Genomic DNA, 23,107 nt, shown 5'->3' with positions numbered 1-23,107 from the left:
GATATTTGCTCACAGGGACATGGAGGAAATGCAGAGATCACTAACAATGCTGAACACCCCTACATAGCCATATTGGCGTTATATCTCTTACACAATATGTTATTGCTCCTGGTCAATTTCATATATATTTATATTTGAACTGAAAGAACACTTAAGGAAGCCATTGGTTTCCTTCATTATAGGTGAAGCTAGTTAGAATGTCAAGAATACAGTAATTCTTCAGAACAATGTAGAACTCAGCAGCCTGAAGTCTCTCTCATTCTCCTAGTAAGTCACAAGTAGAAGAGTCCCTTCCTCCAATCTGCATGGTATAAATGACACAGACCACTAAGAAGTCACTGATCTGACTTGGAAAGATCATTTCATCCCAACCCAATATACTCTGATGAGCAAGTCCGCTTCCCTGTCCCATACATTTGGTATTCAAAAGGATTCTTTTGAGGAGAGGATTCAAGACAATAGGAGAAGACCCTTTGTGATCCCAGTGGACCAAAATCATAAGCTCATCATCCTTATAGGATATTTGTTCCTCTCTCATGGGGAGCAAAGGGGACACACCCCTAATAACTGTGGATATTGTGATCCACTGGTGTGGTGGGATTTGCCAGATCTCGGGGTTTGTATCAAAATATTTTAAAAACTGTGGACTATGCACCGCCAGCACGGTTTTAATCTAGCAGCATCTGGCAAGTCAAGGGTGAACGACGCAGAGTCAAGAACCAGTTGATAGGCACCTTCTGAGCAAGAGAGACCAGCTTCCCCAAGTAATAGAGTGCGCTCCTAAATGGGAGAAAATCATTGCTAGACAGCCATCTTACAAATCAGCTGGATTTTACTGTTAAAATACATTGGCAAGAACTGGAATATCATCCAGGTTCCTTGTACAAGAAAGGGGCCAGATCTCAGGCATAAGTAACAGAACAAGTTAAAAAATAATTAAAAAAGAGAGGGGGAAAGACTTCTTCTCCATTCACATACAGATTAGTGTTCATTTTATCTTAGTCTCTTGTGGACCACAACAAGCAACTTTCTTTTGCTGTGCATGATCACTTGGCTCTGCCCTTGCCAGGGCTGACTGGGTCTGCGTGGTGGCTACTTGGCTGTTAGGAGCTGCTTACGCTGTTGCTCCAAGAGGGCCTCCAGGTGGTCTGCCCTCTTCATGGCTGCCTGCAAAGAAAAAAGAACTCAGTTCAAGAAGCACCACTTACGGAGTGAAAGGATGGCAGGTTTCAGTGAGGATCCTACTATCTCTAAAGAAGCCTTACACATCAGAGAAGATGAGGCCCACACACTGCTATTAACCAAGATCTCCTGTTTTCTTCTCCAAAACATCCATGTCTGGCTATTGCTAGTGATAGAATGCCAGTCCGGCCACTGGTTTTACACAGGATGTCAGGCCTCGTGTTTTGTTCAGAGGACTATCCAGAGCAATTATACAAAACATTATTTGTTCTTTCAGCTTCCAATGATCCAAACTAGAGTTGGTAGAAGTAAAACTGGTTTGAGGACAGGATGATCTGGGATCCTTTTAAGATATAGGAAAATTCAAAAATAGCTACATACATACCAGGTGGTGATAGAAACTGACCAGAGCCTTGACTTATGAAGACATAATGGAAAACATTAATGGAAGCCAACCATTATTTTCTAAGTATCTACAAAAGCTCTGTCTTGGTCACACACACATTATATATAAATGTGAACCCACACATATAGAACAATTAAGGGCACAATCCTATGGGATGTGCCCTGGCTACTTGTAAGCCTCTGAACTCTGAGGCTTAGGAGTATCTTATGCAGAGCAGGAAGCACCTTGCGCCTTCTAATCTGCATTTTAGCTAGACCAGCATTTTCACCCATCTAGTGGAGGCTTCGGGAAGGGGGAGGGAAGGAGGCTGGGGATACCCTGGGAACGCTTCCTTTTCCCCATCTCCGCACTCCATTTTACGAGCACCAAGAGGAAGCCAGGGCGGTTCTCTCTGTGCTGGCTAAGAGCGGGAGGGGGTGGGGAGTGTGGTTTCCTGGCTCCCAGCTCAGAGCCCTGTCTACAAGCTTGGAGCCAGGAAACAGAACAATCCTATGTCTCCCCACATGCTGTCTGGTGGGCACAGGATTGCTCTCTAATACAATGCACCCATCAAAACTATTCTCACTGTTGAGAAATTAAAGACGCAAGATAAATGGTTTGATTTCCAAGATGTCTCATTTGTTGCTAAATGTAATGGGGAAAATAGACCAAATACAAAATAATTACAACTTCAATGGAGGGAAAAGATTTGGGATTTGGAATAGTAGAATAGAAGCGGTCAAATAGCTATGCATATTCTCCTTTGCAGAAAGTGCAACATTTTATATTGATGCATAGGTGTACATTTAGCCCCAGCCAAGATTTGCAATGTTTATACAATGGATGGTAATTATGTCGGAGAGGATGTATAAAAATAGGAAATTAGAGGCACCAGTGGCAGATTGTCTTAAAATTCAGGAATTCTGGAAGGAAATCTTAAATATCATTAACATGTTTCAGGAACTAATCTAAGTAGAAATATGCTGCTTAATTTAATAAATTATTTAAAGACACTTTAAAAAATCATTAAGAATGATCTTTGTACAAAGATGAAGTTGGCGAAATCCAGAAAAAGTGATAAGAAGCTAGCAATTATGTGGGTGGATGAAACTTTAGACATCACTAACATGCCAAAATGATCCAGCTACATGAAACTTGAGTGAAAAAAGTAACTTTTAAGGAGGATCAAGAAAGATTTTTCCAAGCTATAATAAACCAATAAGATTACTGGGTTGTTTTATTTATACATTTGCAGAACTTTCTGCAAATATAAGTATATTGTTGTATTGATCGAATTGATCCTTCAAAATTAAAAACCCCTACTGTTGCTTATTACGTACCACCAAAAGTAGCGGTTTCAGCCTATATGTACACACGCGTTCGTGCAATGAGTTTACAGGTTTAACTGAATTGCATGCTTGGTGGGAAAGTGTTTTTTTAAATTTAAATAGGCTGATTTGTTGCTTCAGGGCAAACTCCTATCGTCCCCTGGAGGACATCCCAGGGGCCATGGGATTTTTCAGATCTCTCCTTCAACCCCAGAGAGGCAGGTTTCCCCTTGCAAGCATCCTGCCTGAGGCTGCGGAAACGTCCACAGCTGGTGCTTCTCCAACATCAGAACTCTGATGTCTGAGGACAACAAAAAGGAGGTGTGCCAGTAAAGGCTGTGGATCCACAGGGTCCAAAGACCTCCTGTTCACTTGATATGCTCTAGGAACTGGAGGGAGGGAGAGAAGTGTGTGTGTGTGTCTTCTGTTTATATGTTTGTAGCTGAATGATTTTTATATTATGCATAATACTGCATTTTTAAGTTTTTAAATCATTGTAAACTGCCCAAAGAGCTTTGGCTATAGGGCAGTATAGAAAGGTAATAAATGAAATGAAATGAACTTACACCAGCCCTGGAGATGGTGTAGTTTATTTCCCTCCCACTGAAGCAATGAGAGGGATTATTAGAACACACACACACACACATACACCATGGGAGGATTTTAAAAAAAAAAAAAAGGCAAAAGCCCCCCCCCCCCCCCTGAAAGAAAAAAGCTACATGACCCACCCACTTTCTGTCTGTCAGTGTGAGCCAGCAGGGCATAGGAAAATGTAGTTCCTCTGCTTCAGTCCCCCCCCCCCCCCCGCACAGAATTGCTCTGCTGGAGTCTCGCAAAAGGCAATGGGTTTAAGATCAAGTGGATTTAAGATCAGCCAGATCTTCCAGAAATTATAAATTTAAATAATTTTATCTATCATGTCCCACTAGTGGAAGAACTAAAAACATACTTACAAAAGCAACAGCAGTAGCAGCAAAATCAAACTCAATATTCCTAGCCTACAAACTTTGGGCTGCCTCTGATCTTGCTCTTCTGGCAAGAGTCAGAGGGATAATTCCTTTTATAAGGGCTTCATCCTGTCCTCTCCTGACTGGCTCCTTTCAGGGATGAGATTGGCACACCCACTTCCTAAATCATGAATAATTGTGAGCTTTTCTACATGAGCCTGTTAATCCGCTGTATCTACTGTTCGTTTCATCGCAGAACTGAGATCTGAGCTCTGCACAAAGAGCTTTTCCTTTCTTGTTTTTCCACTACATAACCCCTAGGTGGCACTGTGTTATAGCAAAATATCACAAATACACAAGTAGGAAAATATGTTTTCTTTCACTTTCACAAATAATACTCCACTGGCCCTGCTCTAAAAAAAACCTGGGAAAGTGCTCTTAAAAGTGCAATGAGAAGTGAAACTAGAGGGTCATGATATCATCTAAAGAACCTGTAAACAACCGTAAGGAGTGACGAGCACACACTACATGCCTCGTGGAAAAAATCTCTGTGACTCAGTCAGTTTCTCCCCAGTAAGCACCAAGCTAGCCTTGCTATGCTACACTCTCCATTTGTTTTCTTGGGTCCTAGGCAAAACCATCATTATTTCTTCAACTTGGTTTTCTTCTCTGCATTGATAAGCATACAAAGGCTGGCAGCCCTCAGAGAAGCTCACCTCATACTGTTTCCGAAGGCTGTTCACGGCCTCCTCTTTCTTCACAATTGCTGTCTTCACTCTACAAAGAAGGTGAAATGAGACTGAGACCCAAGTGCTTACACTTACTGTATCCTTCATGCCCAGCTGTCATATGAGAGGCTAGGGATGGAGGCAGAGAGAAGAGGAAAGTGTTCCTAGTTCTGGAAAGACAATACCGCCTCTGCTTTGGCCTCAAATGGTGATCAGCCCTTTCCAGATAATCAACAATGATCGCATGCAATGCTGGTGATGGTGGTGAGCAGGATTGCAATGGCAGGCCCTGTCCTCAATGTACACATGTTCAGTAATCTGTGTAAACAGACCCTATGCATGCACTAACTACATGCACACAGTCTCTGTGCATGCAACTGGAATCCTTGCAAAAAGGTTGTACCTTCTTAAGACACAGGTGCTCACAGACAGGGGGCAATTAAGATACAACAAGGCTGATTTTGTCCTGGCTTGGTCTGCTGCTCTTAGAGCAGAGTGAGAGATTGTATGAAGGCTTTGCCCTGAGTAAGGACCAGGGGCTCAGGTTTCTCTGTCGTTTTAGAGACAATGCAACAGATGAAAAACATCTAAAGAAAGTGTAGATAGATTCTCAATGGGCAGGTGATGTTTGAAACTACTAGCTGGTGTAGCAAAATATCAATTTTGCCTACTTCTCTGTGTCTTTTTTAGGATCAAGAGAGCTATAGCCACCTTTTAAGTAAATACAAGCAGCTCTGCCTATGGCATTTCACACCAATCCTAAGCCCAGGGACAGATCAGAGCCATATGGTTTATCAAAGTGCTTTCAGGTTTCAGAGACAAAACTATGAGAAAACAAAAAGCCCTTAAAAATACAGGGGTTGTACAATTACCTCGTAGCACTATCAGTTCAACTAGCAAGCAACACACAGCCACTTGCTTCATCACATACATCAAAACTTTAAAACTGTGTAGGCCATAAGCCATGTCAAATAATCAAGATATTTATGTAGACATAAATTGTTTCTTCCACTTACCAACATTAATGAAAAAATGCATAATGTTTAATACAAAATACAAAATTGGGCTGAGGGGCAATTAGGGAAGTGCCTGTGTTTCTTCAGAGAGAACTTTCAGATACAGGCTAAACCACTGCCAGGACTGTATAGAATCTCTTGGAGGTGTGGAGGTTTATAGCTGGTGGAAAATTCAACAGTGAGAACCTCAGCTCTCTTTTCTTTTTTAAAGTAACTTTCTAACCTAATAGCCTGCACCCTTTTCATGCTCACGAGTCACATTTAACCTCCATCTGCAACATGGGGAACCACTTTTTTTTTTTTTTACAGTATATTCCCCTTTCCCTGAACTCATCTTCACCGTATCTCTTTCCTCCCTTTCCCTCAGGGCTTTGGCCTCGCTCTCTGACCTGCTCTTCTGCCTTTTGTTCTTAAACAACAGCAACAAAGAGGAAAAAACTAGCAGTGGTGCCCAGTGGAATCTACCAGCTGGAAGACCAATATGGGTGTGGGGACTGGATTGTACAAGTGTAGACAATGTTAGTGAAGTCTCTGAAGGGTCCCACAACAGGGTCGGGGAAAGCAGGACTCTGACCCTCTCTCCCCATAACTAACAAAAGCAGAATATGTCCTGCAAAACAAGCAAGTGAATGCAAATTTACTTACTTGCACACATTTATACAGGACACAGATTCAGCTTTTCTGTGAGAAGAATTGGAGTAACACTGGCACGGAATTTTGACCCTATTTTTAGTATACACAGGCCCAGCAAGTCACAGTAGAAGCTGCTGGAGCATGCAGCTACTTGCTGTAGCACTAAAGCAGAATCACTTGACCACTTTGCACTTCAGCACAGCTGCCAAAGTATCCATTCCAGAGTTTATGCTTTGTGCATTTGGCTTGGACAGGGAGGGGAATGGCAATGGCCACAGAAGTCATTTGGGATATACCAGCCCATGGCTCCAGCATCATTCTAGGTCTGATCTGAACTCCTACACAGAAGGTGAGTGCAATTCTCACCTTTTATGGACTTCCTCCAACTCCTCCTCTTTGTCCCGTGTCACTCTGTCCAGTTCTAAGCGCTGGCGGGCGCGAAGTTCAGCCATCTCTGCCTTGAGCCGTTTGTTCTCCTCCTCTGTGCTCACCAGCCGGTCAGCAAACTCCTGCCGGATTACCTCAGAAAGGCTACTGCGTTCTTGAGCTAGTTGGTCCCTCACCTGTTACAGCAAGCACAGAGACTGATTTCAGGCTCCAGATATGCAGAAGATGTATAAAGAGATAAATGTGGGGCTTCAAAGAAGTCAATGCCCTCCTCCAATTCCTAAACATTTTTATCCTTAGGTCTATCTAATCTTGAAAGGAGTTCCTTTATCCAGCAGTTTACACCAGCTGGATTCCCAGATCCTTCAACTTATTCAAAGAGAGAAACTCATCCACCTCTCCCATGCTCTACTAAACTGCTTGTGGTCAGAGTCTCTGGGATTCCTTCTTACCTCACCTATTTTTCCAAGCTTTGGAGAGAAGCTCTGAAGAGGAACTCATCAGAGCAGGGAAATGTTATTGGGAATCCACTGCTCTCCTTCTCTGTGACACACCCACCTTTCGGATATCCTCTGCTTCCTGCTCCTTCTGCCGCAGGAGGCCCTGCAGATGAAGGGTCTCGCCTTCTGCCTCTGACAGTCGTCCTTTCAGCTCATTGCAGCGCTGTTGGAGCTTGCGTTCTGACCGTTCCAGTTCCTGCATCTCTGCTTCGTATTTATCCCGCGCCCTCTTTATTCTAAATAGAGGGAAGACCTCATGACTAAGTACACAGCTGGGACCTGAGATCGATTCCCAGTTTTGTCAGGGGATGTTTTGGGCATAATATGGCTCCTAATAGCATTTGATGAATGTGGTGACTATAGACTGTAGAAAATAACAGTGGCACAGCTGCTTTGCTCAGATCTGTGCTCTGGCACTAGATCGAGCAACATTCTCTCTTTTTTAGGATTTACCATGGCTTTGATGTTTAATATAGAAAGAGCTATGGAAGAGAGAGACTTTACCTAAGGTTGCTTCCAATTTGGATCTGTTTAAGGCCTATAAAAGTCACTTTTTCTCCCTGCTCCTTCCAGATAAGGTTGCAATGGGATTCGCCTTGTCATGCCTCCACTTCTTCTAATGAACTTATCCCTACAGCATGGCACTATGGGAATGAGTTCAAGTAAGAAATGCATAGGACTTGGCACCTGCATCATAACTCATGACACAAACTCAGCCAGAGGCGCAACCCCCTCCCCACAAGGCTTAGTACTTAACAAAGTAGTCAGAAACCGAAAAGGATGCAAGCTCCTTTATATATATATATATATATATATATATATATATATATAATTTATTATTAAATTTATTAATTGCCCATCTGGCTGGTCACCCAGCCACTCTGGGTGATGTACAGCATACAATAAAAACAGTTTAAAACAATAAAATTCTACAATAAAAACATTTTCTAAAATACCCTAACCCACCCCAAATGCCTGCCTGAACAACCACGTTTTTAATGCACGACGGAAGCTCATTAAAGAGGGGGAATGGTGGAGTTCCCTAGGGAGGGAGTTCCACAGAGTGGGGGCCACCACAGAAAAGGCCCCCTCCCTCGTCCCCACCAGTCTAGCTGTCCTGGCTGATGGGACAGAGAGAAGGACATCCGAGGCTGATCTTGTTAAGTGGCCTGTCTGGTGTTGCTGGAGGCGCTCCTTAAGATAGGCTGGGCTGGAACCATATAGGGTTTTAAAGGTCAAAACCAACACCTTGAATTTGGCCCGGAAAACAACTGGTAACCAGTGCAACTCCTTCAGCACTGGAGTGATGTGATCTCACCAGCGGCTGCCTTTAATCAGGCGAGCCGCCGCGTTCTGTACCAGCTGCAGCTTCCGAACCGTCTTCAAGGGTAACCCCACGTAGAGCACAATACAGTAGTCTAAACAAGAGGAGACCAGGGCATGTACTACCGATGGTTGCAGATGGTCGGGAAGGAAGGGGTGCAGCCGCCGTATCAGATGGAGTTGATACAGCGCTGTCCGGCTCACAGCTGACACCTGAGCCTCCATGGACAGCTGGGAGTCCAAAATGACCCCCAGGCTGCAGACCTGGTCTTTCAAGGGTAGCCGTACCCCATTCAACACCAGGTCAACATCCCCCAGCCTCCTCTTGTCTCCCACCAAAAGTACCACGGTCTTGTCAGGGTTCAGCGTCAGCTTATTCCTCTCCATCCAGCCACTCACTGTCTCCAGACATTTGGACAGGGATTCTACGGCCAACCTTGGTGAAGATTTGAATGAGAGGTAGAGCTGCGTGTCACCCGCATATTGATGACACCACACCCCAAACCTCCTGACGATAGCCCCCAGCAGCTTCACATAGATATTAAATAGCATCGGGGAGAAGATGGAACCCTGTGGCACCCCACAAGTGAGCAGCCACGGGTCCGAAACCTCCTCTCCCAGTGCTACCCTCTGGTACCTGCTGGAGAGGAAGGACCGGAACCACCGCAATACGGTGTCTCCAATGCCCAACCCCTCCAGGCGGTCCAGGTGGATACCATGGTCAACGGTATCAAAAGTCGCTGAGAGGTCGAGGAGAACAAGGAAGGAGCATTCACCCCTATCCAGAGCCCTCCTCATATCATCTACCAATACTCCCTTATGAATTCCATCAACCATCTATACTATACTTACTATACTCCCTTATGAATTCCATCAACCATCTTTCTGGGCATCCATTCTCCAAACACACAACCACAGAGATAATAGGGTTCCTGGGCTTCATAGGAGTTGGTCTGGAGCTCAGGTCCTGAGGTGCTGCTTTACAATTTTTAGAGAGCGAATAATGAGTTCTGATCTCCCTGCAGCCCTGAATTAAGTGTGTTTGAGAAACCAGGCTTGAGAAAGTTCTGTACCACCCTTCAGGCTAAGAAACACATAGCTCAGTGCCTTTACAGGGCCAGATATAAACTCTGCAGACTGCCTACAGCAGCCTTCCTCAACCCTTCTGACGGTCTGGACTACAACTCCCAAGATTTCTGTTCTTTAGCCATACTGGCTGGGACTGATGGAAGTTGAAGTCCAAAGCTCCTGAAGGGCATCAGGTTGGGGAAGGCTGGTCCATAGCACATACCAGTTTTAATGGTTACCCAGGGCTATGAGTAAATCAGGAGGCAAGAAACCAAGTCTGTGCACTCAAGTCTGAGGACAGGAAGCACCAAGTCACAATGGACTACTGGCAATCCCACCTGTAAAGGCAAGAGAGTTACCGGTTGCTTCAAGCAGCTAATTGTTCGTGGGAAGCAGTAAAAGGAGAATGAAGCACGCTAAGGGTCAACTACAAAAACACAGGAGGAAATCTGCAGCCTCTCCTCCAGCCTTGCAGCAGTCACTGATGGTTTATAATATTCATTCCCACAGGGAAGCCAAGAGTTCTTTCAAAACCCAAGTAACCAAATGTGTGTACAAGCTGTGCAGATACACAAATCTGGGTAAAACTACTTCTTGCCTGTGAAGCCTTGTACAATTGCATTCCAAGGCCCACACTGAGAAATAGAATCAGACTGGTTTAGAAAGGTCTTGCACCAAATTGCAGAAGGCACTTTAAGAAGCAATGCTGTAAAGCTTGGCAACTACCTCTGACCTGTGTATACCAGTGCCTTACCTGTTCTCTGTGGCTCTCTCACACTCCTCCTTGGCAGAGGACATGTCAGCCTCTAGACGCTGGATGACCAATTCGATCTCCTTGTCCCTCTCTTTCCGCACTTCTTCCCTCAGTTCTCGCTCCCGAGTGAGGAGCCAGGCCTCCTGAAGACGGCACAGGAGAGACTAGGTAAGGTTCATTTGAGCACGCATGGGATAGTGAGAGCGTGGAAAGGGAAACTACAAAAATTACCTCCTTTTTCAGGTAGTTGGCCTCCCAGGCCTGCTTTTCTATCTCTAGCCGCACCTTCAGGGCCTGCACCTCTGCCTTGAGGGAAAAGAGCACAGTGAGGAGGAGGAAAGAGAGGCAGGCCCAACTACCTGCTTCAAATCTCCAATTTACTAAAGCTGATGAAAGTCTTGCACCAGAATGTGCAGGTCAGAGGAGCCCACGAATAGGAATACTTTGGCCAGTGTGAATACCAAAGGGATGCGCAAAAGAGGGTTGAAATTACCGTGCTTTTAGCACACAGCACTTTTATCAATAGAAGGATGCAGTAAACCAGGCTCATTCCACCTTTCAGCATTGCATGAGTCATGGGTTTAAGTGAGGGCTGCCTTAGCTTGCAGCAACTGCAGGGCTGAGCACTGGTTCTGGAGACAGTTTTTCAAGCTGTTTTTCCCCACCAGAGCAAACAGTGCTATGAGACAGTGACTGTCCTTGTAGTCTCTAAAACCTGTTTGACCAGAAATGATAGAACAACAAAATGAAACTAGACCACAGGAAATGGTGCCTCTATTATGCCACCTTCAACTGTCCTAAAAACGATGATCTGTCTCCAGACTCAGACTCAGTTTTGTGGGACCACAATCTTTACAGCTACATGGATTCCATGGCCAGGCTGACTGATAACACACTAAGCTCTTTTCCTGTTTGTATGTGACCTCACCTTTCAATCTGCAGCCCAACAGAAAGAGGGCTGGGAGCAGAATGGGATTCCATCCTAGTCCTTCGGTGAAACAAGTTGTCTAAGTCTGAGGTCACCAACATAATTGGATTATTAGCCCCCAAACCAATGAGTATTCAAATGGAAAGTGTTGATTATGTGGAAAAGAGGTTTTCTGGTGGCCTACACTACACAAACCCATTCAGTTGCTCAACAGATGCGAGCTTGAGAAGAGGTAGCCCTTTCCTGTCCTGTATAGCATGCTATTCTTCCTGTGGGAAGCTATCCAGGTCCAACAGGGTATGATGAGGACCATATAAGTACATGTAATACAACATTTTTGCATAATGTGGAACGTGGCGGGGGGGCAGGGGAGGCTCTTTGGCCAACAGGGAACTCAAGATGTAGTTAAAAAGTTAGAGTTTCAACTGTGGAAGCCAGAGAATGATCAAATGAAGCATCCCCCTACCCCCAGCTACTGGTAAGCAAGAGGGTATGTGACAAAATGCTGCAGAAATCCCCAGGGTTCTTGAAAAATGAAGACCTGATGGCGTCGCTCCTGCTCCTCCTTCCCTTTCTCATATTCCTCCTTCAAAGCTTTGGTGACAACAGAGCTGTTCTCTTCCAGTTGCTGCCGCAGGTCCTCCAGCTCAGCCCTCTGCCTGTGGAGCAGAGATCAATACCACAGAACTAACATCCCAGGGCTGGCAAGACAATCCTCACCTCTCTGGAAAAATGGGGGGAAACCAGAGGTTCCAGTCTGTTCTTAGCAACTCTCCCAGGATAAGCAACTTACATAGGACAGGAGGTTGAGCAGGGGAGAGAACAGCACTCCCCAATGAAGCTAGCCATAGCATTTCTAGTATTTTGCAATACATTGCTATAGTGGAAGTCACATCTGCAAATCACGTGGCTGAAATTCCTACTGTCAGTGGAAGAAACTGTTCCAGTCTCAGCTGGTGCCTTAACCACTAAATACAAGATGCTGATAACGTAAACCATACACTCTAGATACGGGACTTGAGATTTGCTCATGTGAGGATTAGTGGGATCTTTCCCTGTAGACTGCACTGCAAGAGCAAACCATCAGGGTCTTCACACCCACCAGCTCTGACCCCAGCATGTCTTCTCTCACCTGGCCGCCTGCTGATTGAGCCTCTCTTTCTCCTCAGCCACCTCACTGTGCAGCCGGCGCCGCTGCTGCTGCAAGACCTGTTCCTCCTGCTCCAGCTGCTTCTCATACCTGTGTAGAGGGACTTTTTCAGAGAGAGTCCTGCCAAGGAAGATGTAGCCTTGGCTTGGCCCAGTGTTTAGGGGGAAGCAGCGAGGCCAATGATTTCCTGTGCTATGAGAAAATGGAAGAGGACAGACGGTCCCTTTGGGGGACACACAAAGTCATTTAAAAAACTCAACCATGATACTTACTATAGAAGAGAGGGACCAGCATTCCCTCAGCGGACATGGAAGCTACAGGAAGGAGAAGCCCTGAAACAGAGGCCACAAGGCAGCCTTACGTAAAGGCTCAGTAAGAATGCCATTAAGGGAAGAGCACATGTGTGAATAGTTTTGCAGAGAATGCTGCCCACACGCTACTGCTTAGCCACTCCCTGTCTCCCATAGCACTACACCCTTTGATACCAAGAATGGCAGACAGGATAGCACCACAGTGCTGTTTCCTGTTTAATGCCCAGCTTTTACACCTAGGTTACCCTCTGCTAAGTGAACTGTTCACACAATCTGTAGGGCTGTGACCTTCTCCGAAAGGACGCAGTGGCTCTCCCAAAAGTCCATTATATGCAAGAGGCTTGTTTTCTGTTGCCGCCTGCTTCTGTGCCTCACCTCTTCCCTAGCCCAGGAGTGGGCAGAAGGTAGATCCCCAGATCTTTGGACCAACTCCAAGCATTCCTGACCATTTGCCATGCTGACAAGGACTTATGGAAGCTGAAGTCCAAAACATCTGGAGACCTACCTTGTGCCCATCCCTTTCCTAGGCCATCTCTTCTTCTGTTCCCTGAACGGCCGCTGTTCCATTCCTCCTTCCTCTGCTTGCCTTGCCAGCTCCTCCCTCGCTTTGCAAAACTGAAAGAGGCCTCTTCAGTTCTCCCATTCCTTCCTATAAACTTGTCATGCAAGCTCCCACGCTGCTCCCTGCATACCGTTGCCTTGCCAGTTCTCTCTCTCGCTGCCCCTGTTCTTCCTTCTCATGCTCCAGCATCTCCCTCAGCTCCTCAGCCTGGCGGACATAGCGCTGGGCTGCCCGCTCGTCTGACTGCAGTAGCTCCGCCTCATGCAGTGCTTTCAGCTTTTTGATCTCCAGCTTGTGTTTCGCAATGAGTTTCTGGATCTCAGGCTCCAGACCTGAATGAGGAAACAATGGAGAGGACAGCTAGTAAGTGTACAAACAGGTGTGAGAAAGTCAGGACCACTGCCGGGACCCCCATTCTGCCCTCGTCCTCCTTCTTTCACCATCATTTGCTAAAGTGGTTAAAATTCACGGAAAGGGAAATACTGCAACGGAAGTACATTAAATCTTTTATGGAAATGTGCAGCCCTTATTCACGGCATATAACTTTCTTGACGTACACGGAACTGGCGCTCCTGAACACTTTTATGCTAGTTGGAAAGTGCTGGCTGACCTGATGAATGATGGAGACTTGTAGGCTGTATATTATATGGATAGAAAAGTTCTTATGAACCTAACAGAGATGTGCCCTGGTCACCTTGATTTCAGTTCCAAACAAAAATGCTGATATCAGAGCTCAACAATGGAAAAGGCACAGTGAGGAACAATCTGACCTCTGACCCTAGTAGGACAAAGCAAAGGCACAATGCCTTAAAAAGGGACCAGACAAACACCAGAGATTTTGCTCCCTGGTGTTATTGTTAAAGAAGCTCCTTTGCATGATAAGGCTGATCTGAGGGTGGAATCTTCCTCTCTCCTGGCACATCCCCAAAGGCAGCCATTATATTGGCTCTGCTTTAGAAGCAGGGGTGCAAAAGTTCTAATTGGGGTCAGTTCCGTGGTTCCACTAAATGTATATTGAAAAGGAAGTTCCTGGTGAAAGAACATGATCTAGTAAAAGATGTCCATGAGTACCTTTAACAGTGATTTCTTTGATCTTCTTGGTTTTCTCATCAATCCATTTCTCCCGGCGGATCTTTTCTGTGGCACTCATGAGTTCCTTCAGCTTTTTTATCTCCTGTGTGTGAAGAAGAAAACGGCAAGACACAGATCAGACACATCTTCATTAAATACTGACAACATGCTACAATGAAACCACCTGGTCATGAAGTGTGAAAAAGCAGTAGGTACACACCGTATAGCAGTGTCTTTCCTCACCTACCACCACCTATCATCTGTCTCTAGCCTGGTTCAAATCTACTCACAGAATTTTTTGAATTGGTGGAGATTTGAACCCGGTCTACCTACTCTACTAAAACACTCCAAAAGATGTATGCAGAGGCAATAAGGTAGGCTAAAGCACTTGAGAAATGTTGGTTTGTTTTGCTTCATAGACAACTCCACCAAATGGCTGTTCAGTAGGACAGTGAGGATAGGGGATGAAGAGTGATACCAACTTTTGAGCATGTCAAGGAACAGCTCTTTGACCTGCACTACCTATATCTCCAAATGAGGGATAACCCTGGTACCACCTAAATAATTAAAAAATAGCTGCACCTTTAAGATCCAGACAAGCAAAAGGGGCAAAGGGTGAAGCTGAAGAGCATGCACAGAAAAGGTTTACCTCACAGAGGGGGCCCAGAGTGCGCCAGACCTAAAGAGAAAGAGGAAGAATTGAGAGACAAGGAAATGGAAAAGAGTATGAAATAAAAAAAAGTGTTGGAGAAAAGTGAGAGGAAGCAGCTGAGGTGAAAACAGGGTATTTCTTAGGACATGGATCACTTAAATACATCTTGTTCCAACAAATATTAAGAGCTGGAACAGCTGGGCAACTATATCTGCTCCAAGTGCTTTCCAAAGCAAGGCTAGTCCAAGCACTAACAGGCCTCCCACCTTTGTGAAGGGTATGCCAAAGGAACGAACAGCAAAACACAACAAAAAGGAGCCCCCTTGGTGCAGGCAGCTTTGCCAAAGCAAATCTTGAACTGACGGCTATCCTCCTTTGTCTGCAGTTTCCCCTCTGTGGATAACTAAGCCACAAAGACAGTCACGAGTACCTTGTGATGCTGCTGATCCTATAGAAAGATGGAAACATGGCATCCACACTCACCCACCTCCAGCGCTATGGTAGACGTCTTAGTAATTGCCACAGTTAAGAATATAACAGCAGCCGTAGCGGATCAAACCAAATGCCTATCTAGTCCAGCATCACGTTCCCCACAGTGGCCAACCAGATGCCCACTGGAAGGCTACATTTAAGGTATCTGCTTAGTGAGTGTTATACACTATGAGTCATGAGAGAAGGCAGTTTACTAATTCCAAAGCTCCAGGTGGCAGAGCATTGCTTGCCTTTCCCCAGACACTTACAGCTATAATCAAAACAAAGCCAGCGCAGCGGGCTCCATTCTCTTTCTAAAAAGGGCCACTTGCAATATGGGACTGAATGGCTTTTACCGCTGAAGCGTGTTTCAAGGTGATAAATGGCAGTGGGTACAGGAATGATTCTGCACAACTATCTAGGATAAACCCACTGGTTTGAGAATGGCAGTGCACCCTTTGCTTAGCTGCAGATCTTTGCCCTCATATTGCACTGTCATTGCAGTGCTCCTGTAAACAGCCATGTTGATGTGAACTCATTATAGCCAGTGTAATAGACAGTCTCAAATGCATTAGCCTTAGGCACTGTGCTCTCTAGCCAATTCTTACCCAGTTTAATTCAATGCAAGCAGCTGTTCAGAAAAAGGAGAATGAACTGCCATTGGGCCCAGGCAGTTTTATCCAAGTCATTTTAGTACGAATCCACAGACCCAGATGGGATCACTATGACCATTACATCTATCCTCCAGACATAGCGTGAACTGGGGAAATGCACTGTCATCGCTTCTCCAACCCTAGGACATCTGGTTGAGTAGAGGTTGTTTTCAGGTGCTCCCAGTCACAGTTATGACTCTCCACTTTATTTCAAATATCAGCTTTAAAACAATTGCCTTGCTTTGCAGGAAACACTATGCAATTGGCACAAAAGGGGGAGAGTGGCTCAAAGGCATCATACCAGATAATCCTAAGGAGTCAGCAGCTAGACCACTCACTTAGGCATATCAGGGCAACCAAGTGTAGTGGATCCAACATGCAGAAACAAAAACAATGTTCTGGTGAACTTAGCTGAGAGTCATCAGTCAAGTTTGTTATTGCGTAGTTCAGGGATAGGCAATCTGGTGCCCTCTAGATGTTCTGGACTACAAATCCCATAATTCTTGACCACTGCTGCCTGGGGATCATGAGACTTGTAGTCGAACACATATGGAGAGCTTCAGGATGCCTGCTCCTGGTGTGGTTGGAGGCCTTCCCCATCATACAGAAGACTAAAGAAGATGGGAACCCATTTTTGCTACACAGGACAATTTGTATGAAAAACACAATTTCTTTCAGACAGCCTTAGCATTCCCCCCCCACACCCCGCACTCCATAGCTCCCATGATTCTCTCAGCTGATCAGGTGGAAGTTCTCTAGAAGACACCAGAAATTGCTTCCTGCTTCCCCTAGGTCCTGTCTGCAATCCAGTTGTGAACCATTCAGATACTCTTATCTTGTCACGCTGTAGCTCTCCTCCTCCAAGTACTTAGGGCATTCCTCACCAGCTCATGCTGCTCCTGCATCTGGGCAATTTTCTTTGTGTATTTCTGATCCACTTGCTTCAGTTCAGACACCACTGTTTCACATTTCTCACTCAGAACCTTCTTATCATCGATGAGCTGAAGGGATGCATGCAAAGGAGAATAATTCAGAGCAATTGTATCTGGTATATTGACACACTAACTGGCTATCAGAGAGTACATGGTCCCAAGCTGCCATCTTATCCTGTTGGCAAATATAGGCACAGCCCCCTCTCCCTCCTAGTCAAGCACTGCTCCTTGAATCAAAATGCTAGTTGACAGTAAGAGAAGTCTTGAAAGTGTGGATATGCCAACAGTGTACAGGAGTCTAGAAAGGGGGTTGCAAACAAGAAGGGATAAGAATAACACCTCCACCTTTGCAAGCCCCATCTGCCAAATGGGTGGGTGAGTTACCTGGTCAATGAAGGCTAAGTGTCGTTGGATAGCTGCCTCATACTGCTCCCTCTGCAATGCCAGCTGGCGGCTGAGCTCCTTCTCTGTCTCTTTGACATGCCGCACTGTCAGCTCCCGCTGCTGAGCCTGCCAGGACAGGGGGAAATAACCTGTGCATATTAAGGACACTCAAAAACTAGGCTATGCGGGGTCAGTCAAATTATATCCCAAAAAGCAGAGAAGGGGAAAAGCACTACAGCATGCTGCTTCTTAGGTAGAAAATCTGCCCATGCAGATGTTCATGGTTCAGTCTGACTTCACAAACTGGACTGTGGAAGCCTGAGCTGGCAGGTGGGGTAGGGTTCTTCCTCTTTGGCAGCCCAGGCTTAAAATCCACACGCCTTCCCATATTACACAGCTAAACGCTGGGCTGTCCTGCACCTTCTCTAGCACATGCAAACCTGCCCATGAATTAGGTTCTGGTCACCCACCAGTGCTGTCTGTAACAATGTGATGGCTCTTTTCTTCTCTTCTACCTCCAGCTTCAGCCGCATGATGGAGCTGGTGACCTCTGTGGCCACTGCTGAGGCCTGTTCCAGGTGGGCTAGCTCTTCTTCGGACAAGAGCCCCTGATAGGAATGGCAACCAGCAAAGGAATAGGATCAGAATGAGGGACAGCCCCTGCCTCCCTCAGCAATCTACTCTAAGGATGGAAAGCCAGGCTTTGGTGTTGGTTCCTTCAGTGGACTAATAAATCAGTATCCAATGGGACATCACTGCCAAAGGATTTAACCCACATTTTACTGGCTGTAAGCCATGCACTTCATTTCCTGAGGCACATCCAATTATACAAGCCTTCTCAAGGGCCATACATTGAGAATATGTTTCTGGAAATCAATCCTGAAGTGAGATGCAGCCCTTATCTCAACATAGATTTATGAGCTTGCAAGCCCAATCTTCTTTTTTTGCTTCTTCAGGTGGAGACAGATGCCCCTTCCTTGCCCATTCCCACCTCTACTGAAACTCAACCTCATGCCTGGGCTCACCTCTCGTTGTGAAGCAGAGGCAGCAGATCTCGGTCGCTCCTGCTCAGATTTCTCCATCTCATCCAAGAAGCTAATGATGCTCTGAAGTTTCGCTTCTGAGAGTAGCGTGCCTTCCTCAGGGACTCCTGGGGAGCAGTTTAGTTTCCCAAACTTCTCCAGGTTGTCAGCAGTCAGGGAATTTGAGTCGGCCTCCTGTGTTAGGAGAAAGAAAAAACACACCAGGTATCAAAGCTAGACTTGGACAGTAGTGGCAGTGTAAAACCAAAGGACTTCACTTCTGGGTTGTGGGTAAGAGTAAGTTCACTGTGTGCATGAGCTTAGGAACATAAGAAGTTAGCTTATATGGAGTCAGACCATGAGTCCACGTAGCCCAGTACTGCAGGGTTTCAGGTAGGAGCTTTTCCAGCCCTACCTGGAGATGCTGGGGACTGAACCTAGAAACTTTTGCATGCAAGAATTTGCTCTGCCGCTAAGCCATATCCTGCTCTCTGCTTGTTGATATGGATCACATTTTGCAATAAAACCCACCCCTAGTAACTGCAAATCAGATGCTGACATAAGGGGAAGAAAGGAACTACTGGATGATAAAGGAATGCTTTCCTCAGCTTTGTTTCTCTTCAGAATGACAAAACAAAATATTATCACAGGTATCTTGGGTTGGCGGAAGCCACCGTAGCTCACAATTCACTGCAAGCCCAGAATGTGTGACTCAAAGCATTAAGCAATGGGAAGTGTCTCTCTTACTTCCTGGGGTTTCCAGCCCAAGCAAAACAAAGAACAAAATCAAACCCTAGACGAGGTTGTTGATTTGGCATAAGAAATAAAAAGGACCAATGGATGAAGGCAGCAAGATCTTTATTTCTGCTTCACACCCCCACCCCCAATCCCAGTTACCCCATCTATCCAAGCATATTTGTCCTCCTTGCAGGCCTTTGGTTGTGGCAGCAGCTCTGGCTCCTCTTCCAACAGCTTTAGGGTGTCCAGTAGCTCGTTAAGGGTCACCTTGGACTGTGCCCTGCTGGCTGCAGTGATCCTAGTCTCTAGGTCTTCGCTGGCCATCTTTCCAGAGCTGACATCCTGGGCAACAGAGAAAAGCCATGTATGGTGAGATTGCATGAAGGGGGCTAAGCGGATAGTATCATTTATGTTTCATTCAAATGGAGAGGTCTGATCTAACTCCTCAGTATGGTTTGGAAGGCCACTGATTCCCCAGCCAAACAGAATATTTCACAGCAAAGAAACTGGGAACTGCAGAAACTGAGAAGCGAAAGGGTAAAAGAAAAAAAAGTAGCTAAGCTTTCAGGAGCATGAGAAGACAGAAGGTGGCACCTGTGGCTGCTCTTCGGGTAGTTTGTTTTGTCCTGGGACAGACAGACATGCCATGGCAGAATTTTCTTCTGTATCTGTAGCTGCCAATTGAAAGTTGGCATCTGTAAACAACAAGAAAAAAGCATTTGCTGTTGTGGGAACATACTCGCCCCCCCCCCCCCAATAAGAGGTGTGTGTGTGCGCGCGCGCGCGTGTTTAGGAGGTGAGCAATATTTCTGGAAACATGAAGATTTTGAGAATTAGGGTAAGAAATCTTCTCCGTGACATGCATGAAGGCATGTAGCTTGTTGGATTGCTCACCAGTTTCCACAACTATACAAGGGAGAAAAGTGGGTGAGCATCACATTGGACTCCTCCTCGATTTCCTGATATCAAGCAGCTGGATAAGCAATTGCCACTGGATAGGCTGGAGACAGCAGATGTGCATTAAGGGGACAAGTGGAACTGTAACCCACAAAATTTGCAGACATAGCTGTGTACAATTCAGTTGTGGTACCTCCAGTTTTGTTTTGAAGCCATCTCCCAGCAACCCTAAACCTGTAGCAATCAGCTCTTGACAACAGGTTTATGGGAATGCATCAACTGACTGCTTCTTCCCCTTAATGCTGCTTGGATGCATACTTACTTACTCCTGGCATGGCACTCTAAGCTTATTTCTCCTCACTGCAGCCTACGATCAGACACTTTTTGCAATTGTATCTGGTAATCTGATAAAGGACTGGACTCTATCAGGGGAGGGTAGACTTTAGACATGAGGGATCTTTGTTTTTTACCCTGAGGTCCACCAACTGAAGCCAGGTACAAAACGATGGCTGAGGGGAGCAGAGCCCATTGCCTACTGAACCCATGAGCTACACACTCGGATGACCTGCATACACAAGTACCTGTGCATCTGAGTTACTGCTGATCAGAGATTCTAAACAATCTGATTTAGACCTAAATATTGCTACTGTTAAACAATTGGGAGTTGAAGACCTTTGCTGATCTACTGCAAACCACTCAAGGATCTGCCAGTAGATTCCAATCTACTTTCTGCCCACCCTGGGACTAGAGGAACGTTCAGATGACATCCAGACCTGCAGTTTCCAGGTCTGCCAGTACATCTCACCAGCATTGTTGGCTTTGATGATGCTGTTGGCAGGGCTGGTGTTCTTCACAGAGTCAGTCTTCTCAGGTTTTCTTCTTCCGACTTTCTTGCTTCCTTTTATCACTGCCAGCTCCTCCTGAACCAAGCGCTGAGTATCCAAGACTTTTTGGGCCCGTTTTTGCTGCAGCTCCTAAAACAAAAGAAAAAATGGTTTTAGAGCTCTGACGTGATCCATTTGCTCCTCCATCATGTAGCACTGGTAAACATACTTGGTCTGACTTCTAACTGAACAAAAAGCAAACCCCCTAATGCCTAGGATTGGATCAAGCCCTTACCTGGATGGCTACTCTCCTGGCAAGACGCGCCTTCTCCTCTCGGATCTTCCTCCTCTCCTCCTCTCGCCTCCGCTGCAAATCCAAGATGTTGCTCTCCTCTGTGAGTTGCTGCTGCCTTTCCTTAAGGATAAACAGCAGAAAGAGTAATCAGACCAAATTATTAGCATCCTATTCCACCACAGAGGAAATCTGGTTGCCTTCCCACACTTTCCTGTTCAAACCATTCCCTTGACCCAAAGGATAATCTAAACTGCAGAGATGTTTTTATTGGACACCAAGGTGCTCCTAATTATCTGCCATCTTGGAATAGCCAACAAGCTACATTAACCCCTTCCCTGGTATGTAGCTAAACATCAAGAAATATAACAGCTTCAGACAACATGCCACTGATCATTACAGAATGGAACAACTAAGTGATTCATAACTCTGCTATTACAACGACAGGAGGAGGAAGGCCTTTCAGTAGCCTTTTGCATGAGCTGATGCCAAACTCCTGTGGAGGAGAAGCATTTTCAACTTTAAACAGAAAGTGTAACGCATAAAAGGAATGAAGTTTGGATTATTTTAGAACAGCAGGCCCAAGATCAAAATCTGCATAAAGGAATTTTGGGTAAATGCCCAAACTGGTAAGGCTGTGAAAAATAGCTTTTTTATTTTTTAATGACCAGTTTCTTGCTCTCATAGCTGCAAAGAAAAAAACCCTGAAATTCTTGAAGTGGGAGGGAGGGTCAGTCTCAGAGTCCTGCACAATCCTCCCCATGCCCTCCCTCTAGGCAAGATACTATTCCCAAACATCCGCTGCAGTAGTCTACCCACACCTAAGCTCCATATGCATCACTTCTGCAAGTTCTTGCCAGCCAAATGTATGTTCTTTGAAAAAAAACTGGCTCATGGAAGCAGAATGAAGTGTTCGAAATTAGCAAATGTATGGACATCAGGAAATCAACATAATTTCTTTTGACATGTGGATTTACTTGGGAAGGAATTTAGACGGGGTGCATCTGATATAAATTGCACAGTCCTAGGTACTATATCTGGTTAACAAACAAGACCTTTTGTTTTGTCTGGGAATGGCTCCTCCAATAAGAAGTTATTCCTTTTGAAGGGCATATGTCAGGGACAGAATTGGTGGCACCATTTCACAGGAAGACCAACAGAGGGGTCAAAACTAACTACTGCAAACAATTCTGGAAACTTGTGTCTGGGTTCTTCAGCGCCTTAACTCAAGTAAAATAGACTTGACCACAACGTGAATGGCATCCATTCAGGCTACAAACCCTTATCAAGTCTCAAAACTCTTAGCTGGCTTGCTAAGAGCTGAAGAATTTGGACAGAATTTGAGGAACAGAGAACTGGTCTTTCTTAGTTCCCAGGGTAGGGACATCAAAGGCTGCTTCATACAATGCACATATGGCAGACAGACCTCTCTTTTGGAAGCTAACAAGCAGCCGAGTTGGGCTACACCCTCCTTGTGCCTCTGTGAGTGCCGTCTGTACCAACGCTGGATCGTCACAGCAGCCAGATTGACCTGGTTAATGAACCTAAAATAGCAGAAAGAGGTTCAGAAGAAGTATTGCTTGCCAACCACTGTACCTAGAAAAGCAGATCCTGCCATAAAGCAGGTACAGTGAGAGATGCCATGCTTGAAAAACAGTTCTTGAATACATAGCTCCTATGCTTAGAAATATACTTTCCTTTTTGGCTTCTAGAAAACAATGCTGTGTGCAACACCCAACTCAGGGTGATATATTTTAGGCAGGCATGAAAGCAAGCCAGTAAGCAGGCATGAAAGCAAGCCAGGAGCTAAGATCACTCTGTGAAGATCTAACCTATCAACTGGAAATCACCAAATGCACACCTGTCAAAGCTGCTAAGAAGCAACACATCAATGTACACTTTTCCCTAAGCCATTTCATCTCATCCTTTTGCATAACTTGCCATCTCTTCCCATTATCCTTTCTCCCAT

At 45.4% G+C, this 23,107-nt stretch overlaps 1 protein-coding gene across 46 annotated transcripts in view; it reads right to left on the bottom strand.

Annotated features, from left to right (window-relative positions):
- Nucleotides 1-814: 814 nt before the first annotated feature.
- CEP131 (centrosomal protein 131) overlaps nt 815-23,107 on the bottom strand; it is a 40,638-nt gene continuing 18,345 nt past the window's right edge. For 14 of the 46 annotated variants that reach the window (XM_084837627.1, XM_084837628.1, XM_084837630.1 and 11 more), the window contains 20 exons: nt 22,565-22,682; nt 21,142-21,261; nt 20,828-20,996; nt 19,720-19,820; nt 19,285-19,467; nt 18,391-18,582; nt 17,836-17,973; nt 17,366-17,491; nt 16,934-17,050; nt 14,923-14,952; nt 14,274-14,376; nt 13,333-13,534; nt 12,312-12,521; nt 11,721-11,838; nt 10,483-10,557; nt 10,252-10,394; nt 7,165-7,342; nt 6,586-6,782; nt 4,559-4,619; nt 815-1,167 (listed from right to left, as the gene is read on the bottom strand). In XM_084837627.1, the coding sequence (XP_084693753.1) occupies nt 1,093-1,167; nt 4,559-4,619; nt 6,586-6,782; nt 7,165-7,342; nt 10,252-10,394; nt 10,483-10,557; nt 11,721-11,838; nt 12,312-12,521; nt 13,333-13,534; nt 14,274-14,376; nt 14,923-14,952; nt 16,934-17,050; nt 17,366-17,491; nt 17,836-17,973; nt 18,391-18,582; nt 19,285-19,467; nt 19,720-19,820; nt 20,828-20,996; nt 21,142-21,261; nt 22,565-22,682 (2,656 nt within the window). In that variant the 3' untranslated portion in view covers nt 815-1,092. Of the gene's footprint in view, nt 1,168-4,558; nt 4,620-6,585; nt 6,783-7,164; nt 7,343-8,774; nt 8,866-9,281; nt 9,408-9,720; nt 9,836-10,251; nt 10,395-10,482; nt 10,558-11,720; nt 11,904-12,311; nt 12,522-13,332; nt 13,535-14,273; nt 14,377-14,922; nt 14,953-16,933; nt 17,051-17,365; nt 17,492-17,835; nt 17,974-18,390; nt 18,583-19,284; nt 19,468-19,719; nt 19,821-20,827; nt 20,997-21,141; nt 21,262-22,564; nt 22,683-23,107 lie in introns of those variants that run through there. The other 32 variants (XM_084837641.1, XM_084837645.1, XM_084837639.1 and 29 more) reach the window with 16 other exon arrangements.

Source organism: Heloderma suspectum, chromosome 2 (assembly GCF_057233095.1).
Source record: "Heloderma suspectum isolate Gila_16-S chromosome 2, 16-S_ref, whole genome shotgun sequence".
Taxonomy (NCBI): Eukaryota; Metazoa; Chordata; class Lepidosauria; order Squamata; family Helodermatidae; genus Heloderma; species Heloderma suspectum.
This window is presented reverse-complemented; position numbering and strand designations above follow the sequence as displayed.